Here is an 18,542-nt window from a genome sequence, read left to right as displayed (position 1 = left end):
AATTATGAGGGGGATAGATAGAGTTGACTTGGACAGGCTTTTTCCATTGAGAGTGGGGGAGATTCAAACAAGAGGACATGAGTTGAGAGTTAGGGGGCAAAAGTTCAGAAGTAACATGAGGGGGAATTTCTTTACTCAGAGAGTGGTAGCTGTCTGGAACGAGCTTCCAGTAGAAGTGGTAGAGGCAGGTTCGATGTTGTTATTTAAAAAAAAATTGGATAGCTATATGGACAGGAAAGGAATGGAGGGTTATGGGCTGAGTGTAGGTCGGTGGGACTCAGTGAGAGTAAGAGTTCAGCACGGACTAGAAGGGCCGAGATGGCCTGTTTCCGTGCTGTAATTGTTATTTGGTTATATGGAATAGTGGTTGAACATAGTGGGGAGTAGGACTGAACATGATGAAGTTGTCCAGTAGGGAAGAACACAGGTTACTGTATTGTACTGTACAAAACAACTGTCTGGATGATCTCTTCATAATTCCAGGAGACTTCAATATTGTTATTATGAGGGAAGAATGGGGCCTATTTGCTGATGTTGCTTTGTCGCTTGGTAAGTTTTGCTTTGTTCTGTTCTGCTGAGCATAGCGTGGGTGCGATATTGGTGCTGGAGTGTGTTAGATGTGTTGGTTGTTAATACAAATGACATATTTCACTGTATGTTTTTGTACATGTGATAAATATGAATCTCAATCTGATCTGAAAATGAAATCCATTCCTCTAGTTTTAGATTTCCCTACTCTGAGAAAATGGATGTAACTATTTACGTTTCTCATAAACCTCTATAAGTTCTATTGTCAGCCTCCTTTACTCCAGGGGAGAAAGGTCTCAGCCTATTCAACGTCTCTTGGTAAGTAAAGCTCTCCTGTCCTGGCAACATCCTCCTGAATCTATCTGTACCCTCTCCAGCTTAATGACATTCTTCCGTTTGCCAGGCAAACAGATGTACACATAATACTCCCAGAGTGCAAGCATGCCAAACGCCTTCATCATCACCTTGTCTACTTGTGCAATCACCTTCAGGGAGTGATTGACCGGTACCCCTAGGTGTCTGCAGTGCTCTCCAGGGCTCAACTATTTATTGTCTATGTCCTCTCCTTGTTTAACTTAACACTCATGAAATGCCACTTACCATCCTTTGGCTCACTTTGCCAGTTCCAGGAATATTGAACGCCGTGTTTCAGCGATACACAATTCTGGTAAGGCCACATTTGGAGTACTGTGTACTGTTCTGGTCACTCAACTATAGGAAGGAGGGAGGGAGGGAACGTCAACTCAGACCATGAGAGGCCTGCGTCGGGCATTTTAATGCCTTACAAGGCGCAGATTGGAAGTCTAGGTGGGGCACCACTCCTCGCACAGACACTAGAGCAATGTGTGGTTAAGTGCCTTGCTCAAGGACACAAACATGTTGCCACAGCTGAGGCTCGAACTAGCGACCTTCAGATCACTAGACGAACGCCTTAACCACCTGGCCATGTGCTCACTATACAATAGGAAGGGGGTCATTAAAATAGACAAGGGGCCATAGAGATTTATAAGGATCAGAGGGTTTGGTTATAAGGAGAGTCTGAGTAGACTAGGATTTCTTTTTCCTGAGGACTGAGGTTTGGCCACTTTATTAGGTATCACCTGAATATATGCTTGTGGTCCTCTGTTACCAATGGGGAAGAGGCACTGTAGTCATGCATGGTTATTTAAGTTACTGTCGCCTTCTTGTTAGGTTAAACTAGTCTGGCCATTCTCCTCTGACCTCTCTCATTAACAAGGCATTTTCACCCACAGAACTACTGCTCACGAGATGTTTTATTGTTTTTCACACCATTCTCTGTAATCTCTAGAGACTGTTGTGCATGAAAATTCCAGGAAATCAGCAGTTTCTCAAACCACAACGTCTGGCACCAACAATCATTCTTATGGCCAAAGTCAATTAGATCAGATTTGTTCCCCATTCTGAAGTTTAGTCTGAACGATGAATGAGCTTCTTAATAGGTAAGATGAATAGCCAAAGTATTTTTCCCAATGTAAGAGAGTCAAAAACTAGATGGCTAATAGAGAGACGGGAAATATTTCAAAGGAATCCAAAGGACAACTTTGTCACACAGAAAGAGTTGTGGCCATTGAATGAACTGTCAGAGGAAAGGGTGAGGCAGGTATAAGTATGACATTTTAAAGATATTTGTAAAGCTATCTGGATTGGAAGGGCTCAGAGCTTTTACGCGCACACACACACTTACTTCCAGACCTTCAAGCTGCCAGCCACCCCCGATTTAACCTTAGTCTAATTACAGGACAATTTAGAATGACCAATTAGCTTATTTACCAGTACATCTTAGAACTGTGGGAGGAAACTGGAGCACCTGAAGAAAACCCACTCATTTCACGGGGAGAGTGTACAGAATTCACTGGGACTGAACTCTAAACTCTGATGGCCTGGGCTACAATACCGTTGCACTAACCGGTACACTATTGTGGGACCAACTTGTCCAGGTTTCATTGATTGTATGACTCATTTCATCCAGATTCCATGTTGACAGGAAGGACACACATTTTCATTACTGCATCTGTGTAGTCTGTATTCTCATTTTTATCTGTGGGCCTCCTGTTAAACTGACATTGTCAAGGCAGAGCAGATTGAGCTGCACTGTCAACAGCAGGCACTGCCAAGCATCCCCACCAGAGTCAATAGTGGAGAATTTGAATCAAGAACAAGAAATGGAGCAAATATCCAAGGGGATGCAGCATTTGTCAGAAGGGACGCTCAAGTTGAAATTTTGGCTTCCATTCTGGAGTAATACTGTATCTGATCTCAACTGTTATAGGTCAAGGGTAAAAGGTGAAATATTTAAGGGTGATGTGAGTAGGAAGCTCTTGGCTGTGGAGGCCAAGTCATTGAATATTTATAAAATGGAGGTTGATAGGTTCTTGGTTAGTCAGGATGTCAAAGGTTACGGGGAGAAGACAAGAGAATGAACTGAGTTGAGAGAATAATAAATCAGCCATGATGGATGGCTGGGCAGAGTGGTGTAACTCTGATCCTTCGTCTTATGATATAAACCAGGTGAGGGGGAAGGTAAGTGGATGGAGAGGGGGCATGAAGTGAGAAGCTGGGAGGCGAAAGGCAATAGAGAGTGGTGCACGTGTGGAACGAGCTACCAGCAGAAGTGGTGGATGTGAATTTGATTGCAACATTTAAATAGAAGTTTGGAGAGGAATGGAAGGCTGTGCTCTAGATGTGGGTTGAATGGTAGAGCAACAGTTCAGAACAGACTCGATGAGTAGAAGGGCCTGTTTCTGTGCTGTGGTCAATGACTATGACTCTATAACAATTGCCAGTTACAATGTGTGCTTGAAACACTTCTTGTAACAATTAAAAGCGGACCAGGAGTGTAGTGGTATTGGAAATAATGTACAGTAAGTGAAGCAATCAGCATATTCAAATGCCCTTCCCAGTGGTGCTGCCACATTCTTCAACTCTTAATTCTGCCTTTCTCCATTATTTCTATATTGTCACGTCAACGTTTCTTTCTCCACTACTTCAGCTTGCACTATAATCTTTGCACCATTCTATTGGTTTGCATTAATTGATGTACTTATTATAACATATATACTGTTTATTCTGTGAGCTTCACGAGCAAAGAATCAATTGGTGTGTATGACAATAAACTACTGTGAATCTGAATAGTAAATGATTCTGCACCATTGTGATAGGTCCTTCGAAAAGACAGTTGTGATGGGAAGAAAGGCCTCATGCAATTGTCTTCCTTAATTACTAAAAAGCTGATGATGTTTGAGTAATGCACATAAATTGCTGGAAGAACCCAGCAAGACGGGGAGCATCAATGGTGAGGAATAAACAGTGGACATTTCAGATGGAGACCTTTCATCAAGTTTGGAAAGGAAGGGGGAAGAAGCCAGGTGAGTGGTTGGTTGAGTGGGGAGGGAACACATGGACAAAGAGTTAGAGACCAACTTCTTATTCTCGCTTCTTCCCCCTTCCTTTCCTGTCCTGATGAAGGGTCAACTGTTTATTCCCCTCCATAGATGCTGCCTGACCTGCTGAGTTTCTTAACTATTTTGTGTGTGATGCTCTGGATTTCCAGCATTTGTTGAATCTTTTGTGCTTATGATTTGCCACTCCTCTGCAAAGGCTGTTTAAGGTAATCTTACCCTGAAGAAGTTTAAATCTTCAACAGGAGTTCATTAAGACCCCCTCCACTGCTCCCCCTCTATGATCTCTGCTGCCCTCCAACTCTTCAACTAGGTCCTACCCACCCCACAACCACTAACCTTCCCCCTCACCTGGTTTCACCTATCACCTTGCCAGCTTTTTCTCCTTCCCCTTCTCCCACCTTCTTATTCTAGCTTCTTTCCCCTTCGTGTCCAGTCCTGATGAAGGGTCTTGGCCCAAATCATCAACTGTTTATTCCTCTCCATAGATTCTCCAGCGTTTTGTGTGTATTGTTCTGGATTTCCAGCATCTGCAGCATCTCTTGTGTTTGTGATCTGATGCTTGAGTAGCTCATGTTAGAAACAGCCCACTCAGAATGCACTGTACCAATTTTCCAACTGATATTTATAGATCTATATTTCAATTCTGCCACCACTGGTATATAATTTCAACAAATGAAGAATCATCTGCACTCATTTTCAATTTAATACTCTACCTGCCACCCACCCCTCCCAAGTGTATCAGTGCATTAATTTTTGATTATAAAAATCAAACCACACCATTAAGTGCTGATTTATTTTCATTTTGAGCTGACAGCAAATAAGTATTATCTGTGAGTGTGCGCCTCTGTGTGTGTGTGAATTCTTTCAATCATCTCCTTATTGATTCAGACAGGAGCCAAGTTGGCTGGATATTTTTTGCTGGCCACAGATTTCTATTAAATTTAATGTTCAGCATTATTGAAATAGCTCTGAGCTCTGTTCTGTTGTGATGTGCCAAAAATTTATATCTTTTTGTAACTTAGGTCAAAGAACTGGAGATGTTTAGATTGTCCCTTTCTACTGGGGAGGCAATCCCTCTCTTAACATTCACAATGAAAGTATTTTTACGAATATTGTTTAGTAAAGATATGCTTATTTTGCTTCATTACTCACTCACTTCAAAGTTGAAAGTAAATTTATTATCAAAGCATGTACAGTGTGTAACATTGAGATTCATTTTCTTGCAGGCATTTACAGGAAAATAAACAGACACAATAGAATATATGAAAAACTATGCATAACAAACAACCAATGTGCAAAAGAAGACAAATCATGCTAATAAAACAAAGTAAATAAATAATACTAAACACTTTCTGAGCTCTGTGAAATGGAGTAGAATGGTCAGCCAATTGGACTAGTAACTAGTAATTGTAAATAGATCAAAGATGTTCATGGTAACCAGAAAATAACGGGATTATTATAGAAACCCATTTGATTCAGCAGTACTCTTACCTGGCATGGTTGATGTGCGACTCTAGACCAGTGGTCCCCAACCTCCAGGCCGTGGACCGGAGGTTGGGGACCACTGCTCTAGACCATTCAGAATCAGTCATAATCAGAATTATGTTTATTGTCACTGACATACTGTAAGTTGTGAAATCTTGTTTTTCTGAACAGCAGTACTGTACAGGCGTAAGTTAAAATAAATAAATGCTGCAAAAGAGGAATAGTGAGGTAGTATTCATGAGTTTGTGAACTGTTCAGAAATCTAATGGCAGATGGGAAGAAGCTGTTCCTCAAACATTGAGTGTGTGTCTTTAGGCTACTGTGCCTTCAAAGTTCAAAAGTTCAAAATTCAAAGTAAATTTATTATCAAAGTATGTATGCATTATACAACCTTGCGATTCATTGTCTCACAGGCAGCCTCAAAACATGAAACCAAGAAAACCCGTAAAGAAACAACTCGACCAACACCCAATCTGACAAACATCCAGCCAATTGGTAGTAATGAGAAGAGGGCATATTCTGGATTGCTGAGGATTCTTAATGATATATGTCAGCTTCTTGAGGTAGCACATTATGCAGATATCACCGATGGAGAGATGCTTGAGCCTGTGATGGAGCTGGCTGAGTCTAAAACCCCTCTGAAATCTCTTGCAATCCTGTACTTTGGAGATTTCATACCAGACAATGATGCAAGCAGCCACAATTCTCTCCACAGTATATCTGAGAAATTTTCCATAGTATTTGGTGACATAACAAATCTCCTCAAACTTCTAACAGCTTTTGGGCTAACTTTCCATCAAATTAGTTGACCGCTGAGATGATATTACCAGGAACTTGAAACTGCTCACTCTTTCCACCACAGATCCCTCAATGAGTTTCTTCTGACTTCCCCTTCTGTTATTTATCTTTGTGATTCCATTGTCCATTCACCCCTCCCCACCAATATTCCTCCTGGTGCATATCCCTGCAAGCGACAGAAATGCTAGCCTGCCCATTCACCTCCTCCCTTACCTCCATTCAGTCCTTCCAGGTGAAGCACTATTTCACCTGTGAATCTTGTCGAGGTCATCTATTGTATCTGGTGCTTCTGATGAGCCTCCTCTATATTGGTGAGACTAAACATAAATTGGCGGGGGTGGGGGGGGGGCGGAGTGTATTATCGAGCATTTTACTCCATCTGCCAAAAGCAGACTTTCTCTGTGGCCAGTCACTTTAATTCCTATGCCTGTTCCTGTTCTGATGGCAGTCCATGGCCCCTCCTGTACCATGATGAGACCACCCTCAAGGTGGAGAAGCAACACCTCATATTCTGTCTAGGTAGCCTCCAGACTGATGACATGAATATCAATTTCTCCTTCCATTATATTTTTTCCCTCCCACTCCCTTTGCTTCTATTCCTTTTCTCCTCACCTGCCTCTCACATCCCCCGGTACCTCTCCTTATTTCCTTTTTCTCATAGTCCACTCTCCTCTCCTATCAAGTTCCTCCTCCTCCAGCTTATTACTTACCTAGCTTCATCTATCAACGTCGAGCATACTCTCTATCCCCTGACCCCTCCCTTTTTATTTTGGCGCCTTCCCCTTACCTTTCCAGTGCTGAAGAAGGATCCTAGTCTGAAACATTGACTGTTTATTCCTTTCCATAGATGCTGCCTGGCCTGTTGAGTTCCTCCAGCATTTTGTGTGCGATGCTCTGAATGTCCAGCATCAGCAGAATCTCTTGTGTTCACAAGCTTTTCCTTGGTTGTACTGGCATTCAGTGCAAGGTTGTTACCATTCAACCAGCAGATCCATCTCACCTTTGTCTGCTTCCTCATCACCATCTGATATTCTGCTAACAATGGTACTGTTGTTAGCAGATTTACAAATAGTCTCTGAACTGTGCCCAGCCACACACTTGTGGGTGTAGACAGGGTAGAGCAGTGGGCAATGTACACATCCTTGAGGTGCATCAGTGTTGACTGACAGCAAGGAGGAGATGTTATCACCAATCTGTACTCACTGTGGTCTCCCAATAAGGGAGGCAAGGATTTATTTGCGGAGGGAGGTCCAAAACCAAGGTTTTAAAGCTTGTTGATTAGTATTGATTGTATTAAACACTGAGCTGTAATCAATAAATGGCAGCCTGACACAGGTATGGCTGTTGTCGAGGTCGTTCAAACCTGAATGGAGAGCTAGTAAGATTGCACCCACTGTATACCTAACATAACGGTAGGCGAATTGCAGTGGGTCCAGGTCCTTGCTTAGGCAGGAGTTGATTGCAGCTATCAGCAACCTCTCAAAGTACATCATCACAATAGATGAGGGTGCAACTGGTTGATAGTCTTTAAGGCTCACCTTGCTCTTCTTGGGCATTGATACCAAGGATGCCCTTTTGAAATAAGTGGGAACTTCCAAATACAGCAGGGAGAGGTTGAAGGTGTCCTTAAAACTCCAGCTGGTTGGTCGGCACAGGTTAACTGCCATCTAAAATGCTCCAGAAAACCATATAGTTGTAATAGACTGCAATATTTTATAAAAATATGGGACAATGCAGATCAGATCTGGGTCTGTCAAAAGTAGCTTCTGCTTGATCAACTTCACAAAATCAGAGGATGGGTCTCCGAATCAGAACACCTGTCCCTGGACTGGGCAAGTAACAGAGTGATCAGAGTCATACTAACAGAAACATATCTCACACTTCACTGAATTGCACAGCAACCCATCTATTTAACATTAGCCTAATCACAGGACAATTGACAATGACTAATTAACCTATTAACTGGTACATTTTTGGACAGTAGGAGGAAACCAGAGCACCTGGATGAAACCCACACGGTTCATGGAGAGGATCTTTCTAAAACGGTGCAGGAATTGAACTCTGAAACCAGGAACGCCCTGAGCTGTAATAGCATTGCACAAAGCACTACTCTATGGTGGCATCTAGATGTACACTTATGAAGGAGTGGCCTTGTGAGTAGGCAACATAGACAATGAACTCAAGAAATTCTGCAGATGCTAGAAATCTAAAGCAACACACAAAAAATGCTGGAGGAACTCAGCAGGCCAGGCAGCATCTATGGAAATGAATAAACAGTTGATGTTTTGAGCTGAGACCCTTCCTCAGACTATAAACTTCCAGATGTCTTGCAATATCTGATCAATCTCATCTGAGAAAATTTCCGTCTGATTACATCTTCAGCTGATGAATTAATACTCCTCCAAATTTGGAAGCAAGATTGCAAGTAACAAGGGCAATGCTAGATTCCAGGTAGACAAATTTCCTGTTAACAAAGGCCATGATATTGCTACTAGTGATGAAGTTATTGTGTTCTGGAGAGCAGTTCAACTAATGCTGAGAGACCCAACACAAGCGATGAACCTTCTTGAATACATTCACATAAATGTACTGTTATTGATGCCTCTGCCGATTATAGTGCTTGTAGGAGTTACTGTTGCACAATCTTTGTGGAGATAAGGAAGCCACCCACCTTCTTTCTCAATGGCACTGTTTTAGAATAGATCTATCAGCTCAGGAATGGATACTGGAGAGGCCCAGGGCATCCACAGAAATATATCCCACTGGCTGATGTGGCTCAGTTTTTACCATCATTGTCCTCTTCTCATTACTGCCATCGGGGAGGAGGTACAAGAGCCTGAGAAGCCTCACTCAGTCATTTAGGTGATTTCTTCCTCACTGCTATCAGACTTCTGAATAGCCCATAAACCCATGGACACTATTTAGTTATCCTAGTCTTATACTATTTATTATCTCGTATCTTTAGTCATTTTTATGTCTTGGAAAACAATTGCAGCTGCAACACAAGAAATTTCACATAAATAAACCTGATTCTGATCTGATTCAATAAGTTTTATGTTCAAACCCTTTTCCCGAGATTAGGGCAGACAGGTCTCAACAGATCTTTAATTAAAGTATACTGTAAATGTGCAGTATTGTTGGAATTAGATACAAAACATCAGATGAATTAAGAACGACTCCTGATATCCTGAGCCAAATTCAATTCTGAGTCAAAGTTGCTGCTATATTTATCTCATCAGCATGAGACTGCTGCTATTACCGAGATTAAAATGTCTAGTGGTTAGTGTGACATTATTGCAGCCAGGAGCGTCTGAGATACAATGTCTAGTGGTTAGTGCGACACTGTTGCTGCCAGGAGCATCTGAGATACAATGTGTAGTAGTTAGTACGATGCCATTGCAGCCAGGAGCGTCTGAGATACAATGTGTAGTGATTAGTGCGACATTATTGCAGCCAGGAGCGTCTGAGATACAATCTGTAGAGGTTAGCGCGATGCCATTGCAGCCAGGAGCGTCTGAGATAAAATGTGTAGTGATTAGTGCGACATTATTGCAGCCAGGAGCGTCTGAGATACAATCTGTAGTGGTTAGTGCGACGCCATTGCAGCCAGGAGCGTCTGAGACAAAATGTGTAGTGGTTAGTCCGACATTATTGCAGCCAGGAGCGTCTGAGGTAAAATGTGTAGTGGTTAGTACGACACTATTGCAGCCAGGAGCATCTGAGATAAAATGTGTAGTGGTTAGGGCGACTCTATTGCATCTAGGAGCATCTGAGATAAAATGTGTAGTAGTTAGTACGACACTATTGCAGCCAGGAGCGTCTGAGATACAATGTGTAATAGGAACGTCTGACTTCAGAGTTCAATTCTCAGGGTGCCAGAGTTCATCTTCTGTAAGGTGTCTTTACATTCTCCCCGTGGAATGTGTGGTTTTCTCTGGGTGCACCTGTTTCCTCCCAAAGTCAAAAGACATACCGATTAGTAGGTTAACTAGTTATTGTAAATTGTTCCGTGATTTGGCTAGGGTTAATCGTGGGTTGCTGAGCAATGGGGCTAAAAGGTCCGGATCAACTTATTCCATGCTGTAACTCAGAAAATAAAAACAGAAAATGGTGGGAACACTCAGCAGCTAAGGCAGCCTCTGTAGAAGGAAAGACAAAATCAGCGATGTATTTTATTTATTATTTACTTCATTGTTTACTTAAACTTTATTGCTTACTTAAATTTTGCTCAGAGCTCTATCTGTCACCGCAGCTGCAGCCAAAGATGTTGAAGATCTCGGGTATTTATTGCTTTTATTTTTTGATTTCTAGCAGCTGCAGTAATTTGGTTTTTGATTCTTGATTTCGGGAGACTTTGTCAGCAGAGAATATTTCGCTAAAACAGTATTAACTTGGATGCAAATAGGCATTGTAATATCAAAGCCTGTGAAAAGCATTTTCAGATTTACATTCAAAATTATTTATTGATCACATGTATATCGAAACATTCAGTGAAACCATCATTTCTATTAGCAACCACCACAATTTAATGGTGTGATAAGGGTAGGCTGCAATTGTTGCCACACTTTGCAGTGCCAACATAGCATGCCCACAGTGCTCGGGAGAATAAATTGAACACAACAAGCAACAAAATAATAGCAGCAAAACGAGTCTCATTTTTCCCTGATGTAAATGAACTGTCCTCCAATCCCAGGAAGAGCTGTTTTTGGCTTCCAGTGGACTCGTAGATTCACAGATATTGAGCTTCAGCTTCTCCAGCGGACTTCTACAAACTTCCAGAGTCCTGATCAACCTCCAGGCTTCAATCTGCGGCACTGCTGAAGACCCTGGATGAAGACTGCAAACACTAGGCCTCGAATTTCAGACTTGCTGATGATGGGACCCCAAACACTGGGGCTCAAGCTCTCGTCTTGCCTAGTCAGGTACTTAGGGGGTCAACGCCCCTTGTTCCTTTTACCTGCAAAGAAAGGAAGTTTTTTGCTTCTGCCTGAGGAGACCGGAACCACCACAGTGTTACCAATATAGACGACATTTCAGTTATTGAAATTTATAATGTTGTTGCCCATTTCTATTCTACTTTTTGATAATATTGAGTTGCCTTTTCTATTGTAGATCATTCCAAACCCACTGAGGAGGAAGCACCATTGCAGAAGGCAGTCAAAAGTGATTCTGCAGTTATTGGAGGTAAGGAACAGAGATATACAAATAAATCTTTTTTGGATGCATTATGGAAGATTTGCTTTACTCTGGAGGAGTGAATGGTCAATTACTATTAATGTATAAATGGCAGGGAGGCAAACCAACAGATGTGTTCTAGTATCAGAGAATCTTTGAGCATTTATTAGGTGGAAGAAGTTCATTTCACCTGCTGTGTTTGCAAAAGTCATGCACTGAGCTGCAATGATACAATGGAAACAAATTAAATAACATAATTTTCAACGTACATCAGATAGCATTAATTCAATAAGAAGCGAGAAAGACATCAAAAAACAAAGAAATAAAAGCCCAACAAATCTTCATTGTGTTTAGATTGAATTGCTGGAGTCAAGTTGTCTGGGGTATCAGTTTCCGGAAAACTCAACACTGTGGTAACCGTAAAATTTATATTCACTTCATAAAATAAAATAACTCATTCACTTAAAAAAAGTCAAAAGTAATAATATTCTAATTCTTCACTAGCGTCTTTGGGGAGGAGGGCAGCTACCCTTACCTGTTCAGGTGAATTGCAACCATTACCCCTCTGTTTAAACAGAGATCTAATAAAATTGGATGGATCACCTGACATTAGCCTAAGCAACAAATTCACATTTTGCAAAGTTGTTTGCAATTTTTTTTGAGCTGGCCCTGACAAATATCAAAGGCAAAGTCAAAGTTCAATTTCTAGTCATCTGCACAAGTACGCATATACAGAGGTATAATGAAAATCTTACTTGTGTCAGCATCAAAGGCACAGAGCATCTGAGCATGGAATTGCAATAACCAGCTCACAGACTCATCAAGCAACAGTCTGACATTGATGCCATTCAAAGCAATATACCAGCTCCCCCAACATATTCCCAGAGATTCCCAAGATCTTGCCTCACCAGCACAATGGTAAAATACTGCAGAATTGAGGCAGAAGTCCTTGGAATGCTCAATAAAGTTCTAAGCAATCATGTTTAGAATGGGATTATGGCAGCATACTAGTGCATTACTATTACAGAGCCAAAGACCCAGGTGCAATTCTGCTGCTGTCTGTAAGGAGTTTGTATGTTCTCTTTGTGATTTGTGTAGCTTTGTGATTGGTAAATGAATTGGTCACATGGATGTAATTGGGCAGCACAGGCTCATTGGGCCAGAAGAACCCATTACTGTGCTATATCTCTAAATAAATAAATAAAATAAAGTTAAAACCTCAGGGCAAATATGAGCAAGAAGACCTCTTCTTGAATGCCACCTTCATACTGGACCATAAGATATAGGAGTAGAATTAGCCCTTTTGACCCATTGAGTCTGCTCTGCTATTCCATCATGGCTGATTTATTATCCCTCTCAATCCCATTTTCATACCTTCTCCCCATAACTTTTGATGCCATTACTATCAGTAACATATAAAACTTCACTCTAAATATACCCAATGACTTGGCCTCCACAACCACCTGTGGCCATGAATTCCACAGATTCACCACCCTGTGGCCAATAAAATTCTTCCTGAACTCTGTTCTAAAAGGATGTCCTTGATTTATGAGACTGTGCACTCTGGTCCTAGACTCTCCCACAATAGGAAACATTTTCTCCACATCCACACTATCTACAGTAGGCCTTTCAATGCTGGATAGCTTTCAATAAGATCCATTCTAATTCCTCTAAACTCCGGTTAAACAGACCCAGAGTCATCAAATGGTCTTCATTCATTAATCATTTCCTTCCAGGGATAATTCTCATGACTCTCTCCAATATCAGCAAATCCTTCGTTGATCAACACGGAAGAAGCAGTGAAAATTTTTTGGTTGGGGGACTTTCTAAGTTCAGTACCAGGAGTGGTTTGTCAGCATAAGCAATGGATGAGTCTGAATCTGTCAGCCTGAATTTGTATCAGGTGGTAGGTGAACCAAGACGAGAGATGAATCTACTTGTTCTTATCCTGACCAATCTACCAGTGGCAGTTGCTCTCATAGCTTTGAGAGTTCCGGAAGTTTCACAACACAAAGACACCATCACGCAGCACTTGGAAGCACCACCACCTGCATTCCCTCCTGAATTGAAAACCTACTGTATCACTCTTCATCCATCCCCATTGGGTTAATGTAAGGAAACCCACCACAAGCACCACTGTGAGAGTAACTTCATCAGAAAGACAGCCATGGTTCATGTAGGCAGATCACCAGTTAAGGATGACTGATAAATGTTGGCCTTACCACTGACATCAAGATCCTGAAAAGTGAATCAACTAAATAAAAAATGCACCAAATTAAAAACTGTTCTATTCAATTGCTGGATCTCAAGCAAGACTAACACTTATTATCCAGACCTAATTATTCTTCTAGAATCAAAATAATTGACATTTACTGAACAGGAAGTGGGCAAACAATCTTTCATTACCTTGACGACCAATCCCACTTCCTGGAGACTTGTCTATTACCTTGTGAGCTATGCAACTTGAAGTGCTCATTCATGTACTTCCAAAGTTCAAAGTAAATTTATTATCAAAGTACATATAATGTATGTCATCATATACTACCCTAAGATTCACTTCCTTATGGACATTCACAGTAGGTACAAAGGAATACAAGAGAGCCAATGAAAAACTATACACAAAGACTGACTGCCAATCTGCAAAAGAATATAACCAGTGCAAATACAAAAGAAAAACAAAGAATAATAACAAGTTAATAAGTAATAAATAATATTGAGAATATGAGTTTTAGAGTCCTTAAAAGTGATTCCATAGGTTGTGGATTCAGTTCAGTGTTGAGGTGAGTGAAGTTATCCACATTGGTTCAGAAGCCTGATGGTTGAAGTGTGATAACTGTTCCTGAATCTGGTGGCGTAAGACCTAAGGCTTCTTAACCTCCTTCCTAATAGCAGCAGAAGAGAGCATGGCTTGGATAGCAGGGGTGCTTAGTGATGGATGCTGCTTTCTTGTGGCAGTGTTCCTTGTAGATACAGTATGCTCAATGGTAGGAAGGGCTTTGCCTGTGATGCACTGGGTTGTATCCATCACTTTCTGTAGACCTTTCCACTCATGGGCATTGGTGATTGCATACCAGGCTATTTTACAACCAGTCAGGATACCCTCTATTGTGCAGCTATTGAAGTTAGTCAAAGTTTTAGATGACATTCTGAATCTGTGCACACTTCTAAGAAAGTAGAGATGCTGTCATGTCTTCTTTGTAATGGCATTTATGTCCTGGCCCCTGCATGGAATTTAAAGTCGCTGACCCTGTCCACCTCTGTTCCCCTGATGAGGACTGGCTCATGGACCTACAGTTTCCTCATCCTGTAGTCAAAAATTGGCCTTTTGGCTTTGCTGACATTGAGTGAGAGGTTGTTGTTGTGACACCATTCAACCATTCTCCTTCCTATATGTCAGTTCGTCACCACCTTTGAGTCGGCCAGTGACAGTTTTTAAATGTGATACTTTTTAAAAGTGACAAGATGGTCGACATCAACACAATGGGCAGAAGGGCTTACCTCTGTGACTCTATGACACTGTTGGGATGTAGATAAAAACCGGACCACAGAGGAATAGGGGATATAGGAAGACCATCAAACCACACAGGCAATAAACCTGAGTCACTGGAAGTCTGAATTAAAATATAACTTGGAAAAGCTCAGCATATCAGACATTATCTGCAAAACAAACCACCATGTTACCTGCTGGGTCACTCTACCGTCCAGTTCACAAAGAAAACAGATCCTTTCTCATCATCTGGTCTGAGTTTCTCATTATTTTATGCATATCAATTAAATCTCCACTCAGACTCCTTTATTCCAAACAACATGACTCCAGCTCCAGCATTTATAGTTTCATCTCTTAGCTTGGTGATTGAATGGCTGCTGGTGACATTTAAGAGTCAAAATATAATTGCCACATACAGATTAAACCAGATAAAGACTGTTGATTCCCTTTGATAAAAAATGCCTCTATCTTATATTCTTATATAGAGCTATCATGCTGAATTCTATTATGGAAAGATGTATTTGACCTTAAACAATAAATTCATGAATGCAAGCTTTTAAATGGAAGTTTTGCCTTACAAATGCATTTGAATCATTGAGCAAATAATTGAATGGAAATTTATAGATCTTGGTCATCACAAAGTAATATATTGTAAAAGAAATTCGTGGCTAACATATGTGCTCCAGTGGAGACAAATAAAGCAATGAACTGGATTATTAACTGGTCAAAATGAAAACCAGAAGAGAGATATCAATAGTTTCACTAATTGGATAGGGGAGTTTGCTATGGATTGTCCTGTGGCTTCCAAATATCTTATATTTTATAATGGCCTCAGCAAAAGTGGAAAAATTTAGAATGCCTATGTTACTAATTAAGCCAAAATTGTCAACAAGCCCATATATTTCATGATGGCATTTTGTGCAGATAAACTCAAAAATCACACTCATGTTGTAGGAGTGGCCTATTGCCATTTGTGCAGATGTTTCCTAAATAGTCAACATAATTTTACTGTGACTGCTGCAATTTATTTATTTTATTTTATTTTAATATTTTTATTTAGAGATACAGCACAGAACATGCTCTTCTAGCCCTTAGATTCATGCAGCCGTCCAACCCACCAATTTAACCCTCAACTAATCAAAGAACAATTAACAATGACCAATTAACCTACTAACCAGTACGTCTTTGGGCTGTGGAAGGAAATCAGAGCATCCAGAGAAATCCATGCATTCCCTGGGAGGGACATACAAAGTCCTTAGAGGACACCAGGATTGAACTCTGAATTCCAACGCAGTAGCATCGTGCCAACTGCTGCGCTACAGAGGCACATTATTTATGTACCAAATGATAATTCTGGGGAAAACATGTTGTTTTGAGCGAGTGGATGGTCAGAATATTTGAGATTTCAAATAGCTTCTATCATTAGCGCAGTGTCCATAAATAAATAGATTGTTAAACTGTTCTTCCAAAGGAATTTTATTCAATGGCTATTTGTACAAGCAAGAAATCTGCAGCAGATCCACATTCCCTGGGAGCGCGAGGTGGAGGGACAGGTGTTTAATGTACCAAACCTAGATGTCAGCAGTAATATCACACCGTGTACCAGTCACCCTTCATCACTCTGCTACCTGATCTATACTTGTACTTGGTTTGGCAATACCTCAATTACAAGCTTCAAGTTCCTAGGTCTAACTAACGTCAAAAAATAATCCCGTTTTAGCCATGTGGACTCTAGAGCCAACAACAATCACACCAACAACTGAAATTCTCAAAAAGATAAGGAAATTCAGCATGTTACTCACCACCCTCATTAAATTTTGTAGTGGCATCCTATCTTGCCAACTGTCCTGCCCAAGATCACAAGATATTGCAGAGAGTTGTGATCGCAGCCCAGTGCATCGCACAAACCAGCCTTGCCTCCATTGAACAGACACAAAATGCTGGAGAAACTCAGCAGGCCAGGCAGCATCTACAGAACAAATTTCCAGCATCTGCAGATTTTCTCTTGCTTGCCTCCATTGGCTCTGTATGCAGTTCCCACTGTCTCAGGAAAGCTAATAAAGAGCCCCTCCCATTCTGGTCATTCTTCCATCGGGGGAGCTACAAAAGCTTGAGAGTACATATCACCAAGCTGAAGGACAACTTCAGTCTCACTGTTATCAGATATTTGAATGGACCACAAGAGTCACAGACTAATAAGATAATACATTATAATAATAATGGAAACAGATGTAAATTGGCCATAAGACATAGGAGTAGAATTAGGCCATTTGGCCCATCGAGTCTGCTCCGCCATTCAATCATGGTAGATCTTCCCCCCACCCCCTCAACCCCACTCCCCAGTCTTCTCCCTGTAATTTTTGATGTCATTTCCAATCAAGAACCGATCAAGCTCTACCTTAAGTACACCCAATGACCTGGCCTTCACAGCTGTCTGTGGTAATAAATTCCACAAATTTATCACCCTCTGGCTAAGGAAATGTCTCCACATCTCTGTTTTAAAAGGACATCCCTCTAGCCTGAGGCTGTGCCCTCTTGTCCTAGACACCCCCACAATGGGAAACATCCTTTCCACATCTACTATGGCGATGCTGACCACAATATTCACCAAGCTAGTCCCATTTGCCCATGTTTGGCTCATTTCTCTCCTATCCTTGTACGTATCCAATATTATTTCAATGTTGTTCTAGTACCTACTTAAGCCACTTTCTCTAGGAGCTCATTCCATCTTCTGTGTGAACTTCAAAGGAAATTTATTATGTCATCATACACTACCCTGAAATTCATTTTCTTGTGGGCATTCACAGTAAATACAAAGAAACATGATAGAATCGATGAACAAATGCACACAACAGAGACAGACAACCAATGTACAATGGACAATAAACTCTGCAAATTCAAAAATAATTAAAATATCAGCAATAATAATAAATAAACAATAGATATCAAAAACTCAAGTTGTAGAGACATTAAAAGAGAGCTCATAATTGTCTTTCAGCCCCCTTTTAAATCTGTCACCCTCACCTTACATTTTTAGTTCCCCTTCCATGGGAAAAAAAGAATATGTGTGTTCACCCAATTTGTACAACTCTCTAAGGTCACCCCTCAATACCCAACATTCCAAGAAAGAAAGTGCTAGCCTGCCCAGCCTTTCCTTATAACGTAGGCTCCTGGGCCCCAGCAGCATCCTCGTAAACCTCTCTCAATCTGACTGATGTAATTTCCATAAAAAGGCGATCAAAAGATGAACTCTTGAACACTTAATTTCACAATCTACCTCATTGTGAGTCTTGCACTGTATTTGTCTCCTTACACTGTATTTTCTCTCTAACTGAAGCATCAGATTCTGCATTCTGTTTTCCTTTTTACTAATTCATTGTGATTATGTATGGCATGTTCTGTATGGGTGACACACAAGCAACAGATTTTCACTATATTTTGGTACATTCAATTGAGTATTACACAATTACCAATACAAGTTATAGAGTCATTGAACACTACAGTACAGAAACAGACCTTTTGGCACATTTAGACCATGCCAAACTTATATTCTGCCTAATCCCATGGACCTGCACCAGGACCATAACCTTCCATATCCCTCCTATTCATGTACCTATCCAAATTTCTCTTAAATGTTGAAATCAAAC

At 40.9% G+C, this 18,542-nt stretch overlaps 1 protein-coding gene across 3 annotated transcripts in view; it reads left to right on the top strand.

Annotated features, from left to right (window-relative positions):
* Window positions 1-18,542, top strand: part of LOC134346869 (contactin-associated protein-like 5) — a 1,934,616-nt gene that overhangs the window by 1,909,668 nt on the left and 6,406 nt on the right. For all 3 annotated transcript variants that reach the window (XM_063048675.1, XM_063048674.1, XM_063048673.1), the window contains one exon: window positions 11,346-11,417. In XM_063048675.1, coding sequence (XP_062904745.1) covers window positions 11,346-11,417 — 72 coding nt within the window. The remainder of the gene's footprint in view (window positions 1-11,345; window positions 11,418-18,542) is intronic.

Source organism: Mobula hypostoma, chromosome 5 (assembly GCF_963921235.1).
Source record: "Mobula hypostoma chromosome 5, sMobHyp1.1, whole genome shotgun sequence".
NCBI classification, from domain to species: Eukaryota; Metazoa; Chordata; class Chondrichthyes; order Myliobatiformes; family Myliobatidae; genus Mobula; species Mobula hypostoma.
Note: the sequence above shows the minus strand (reverse complement) of the source record. Positions and strands in the feature narration are given on the sequence as shown.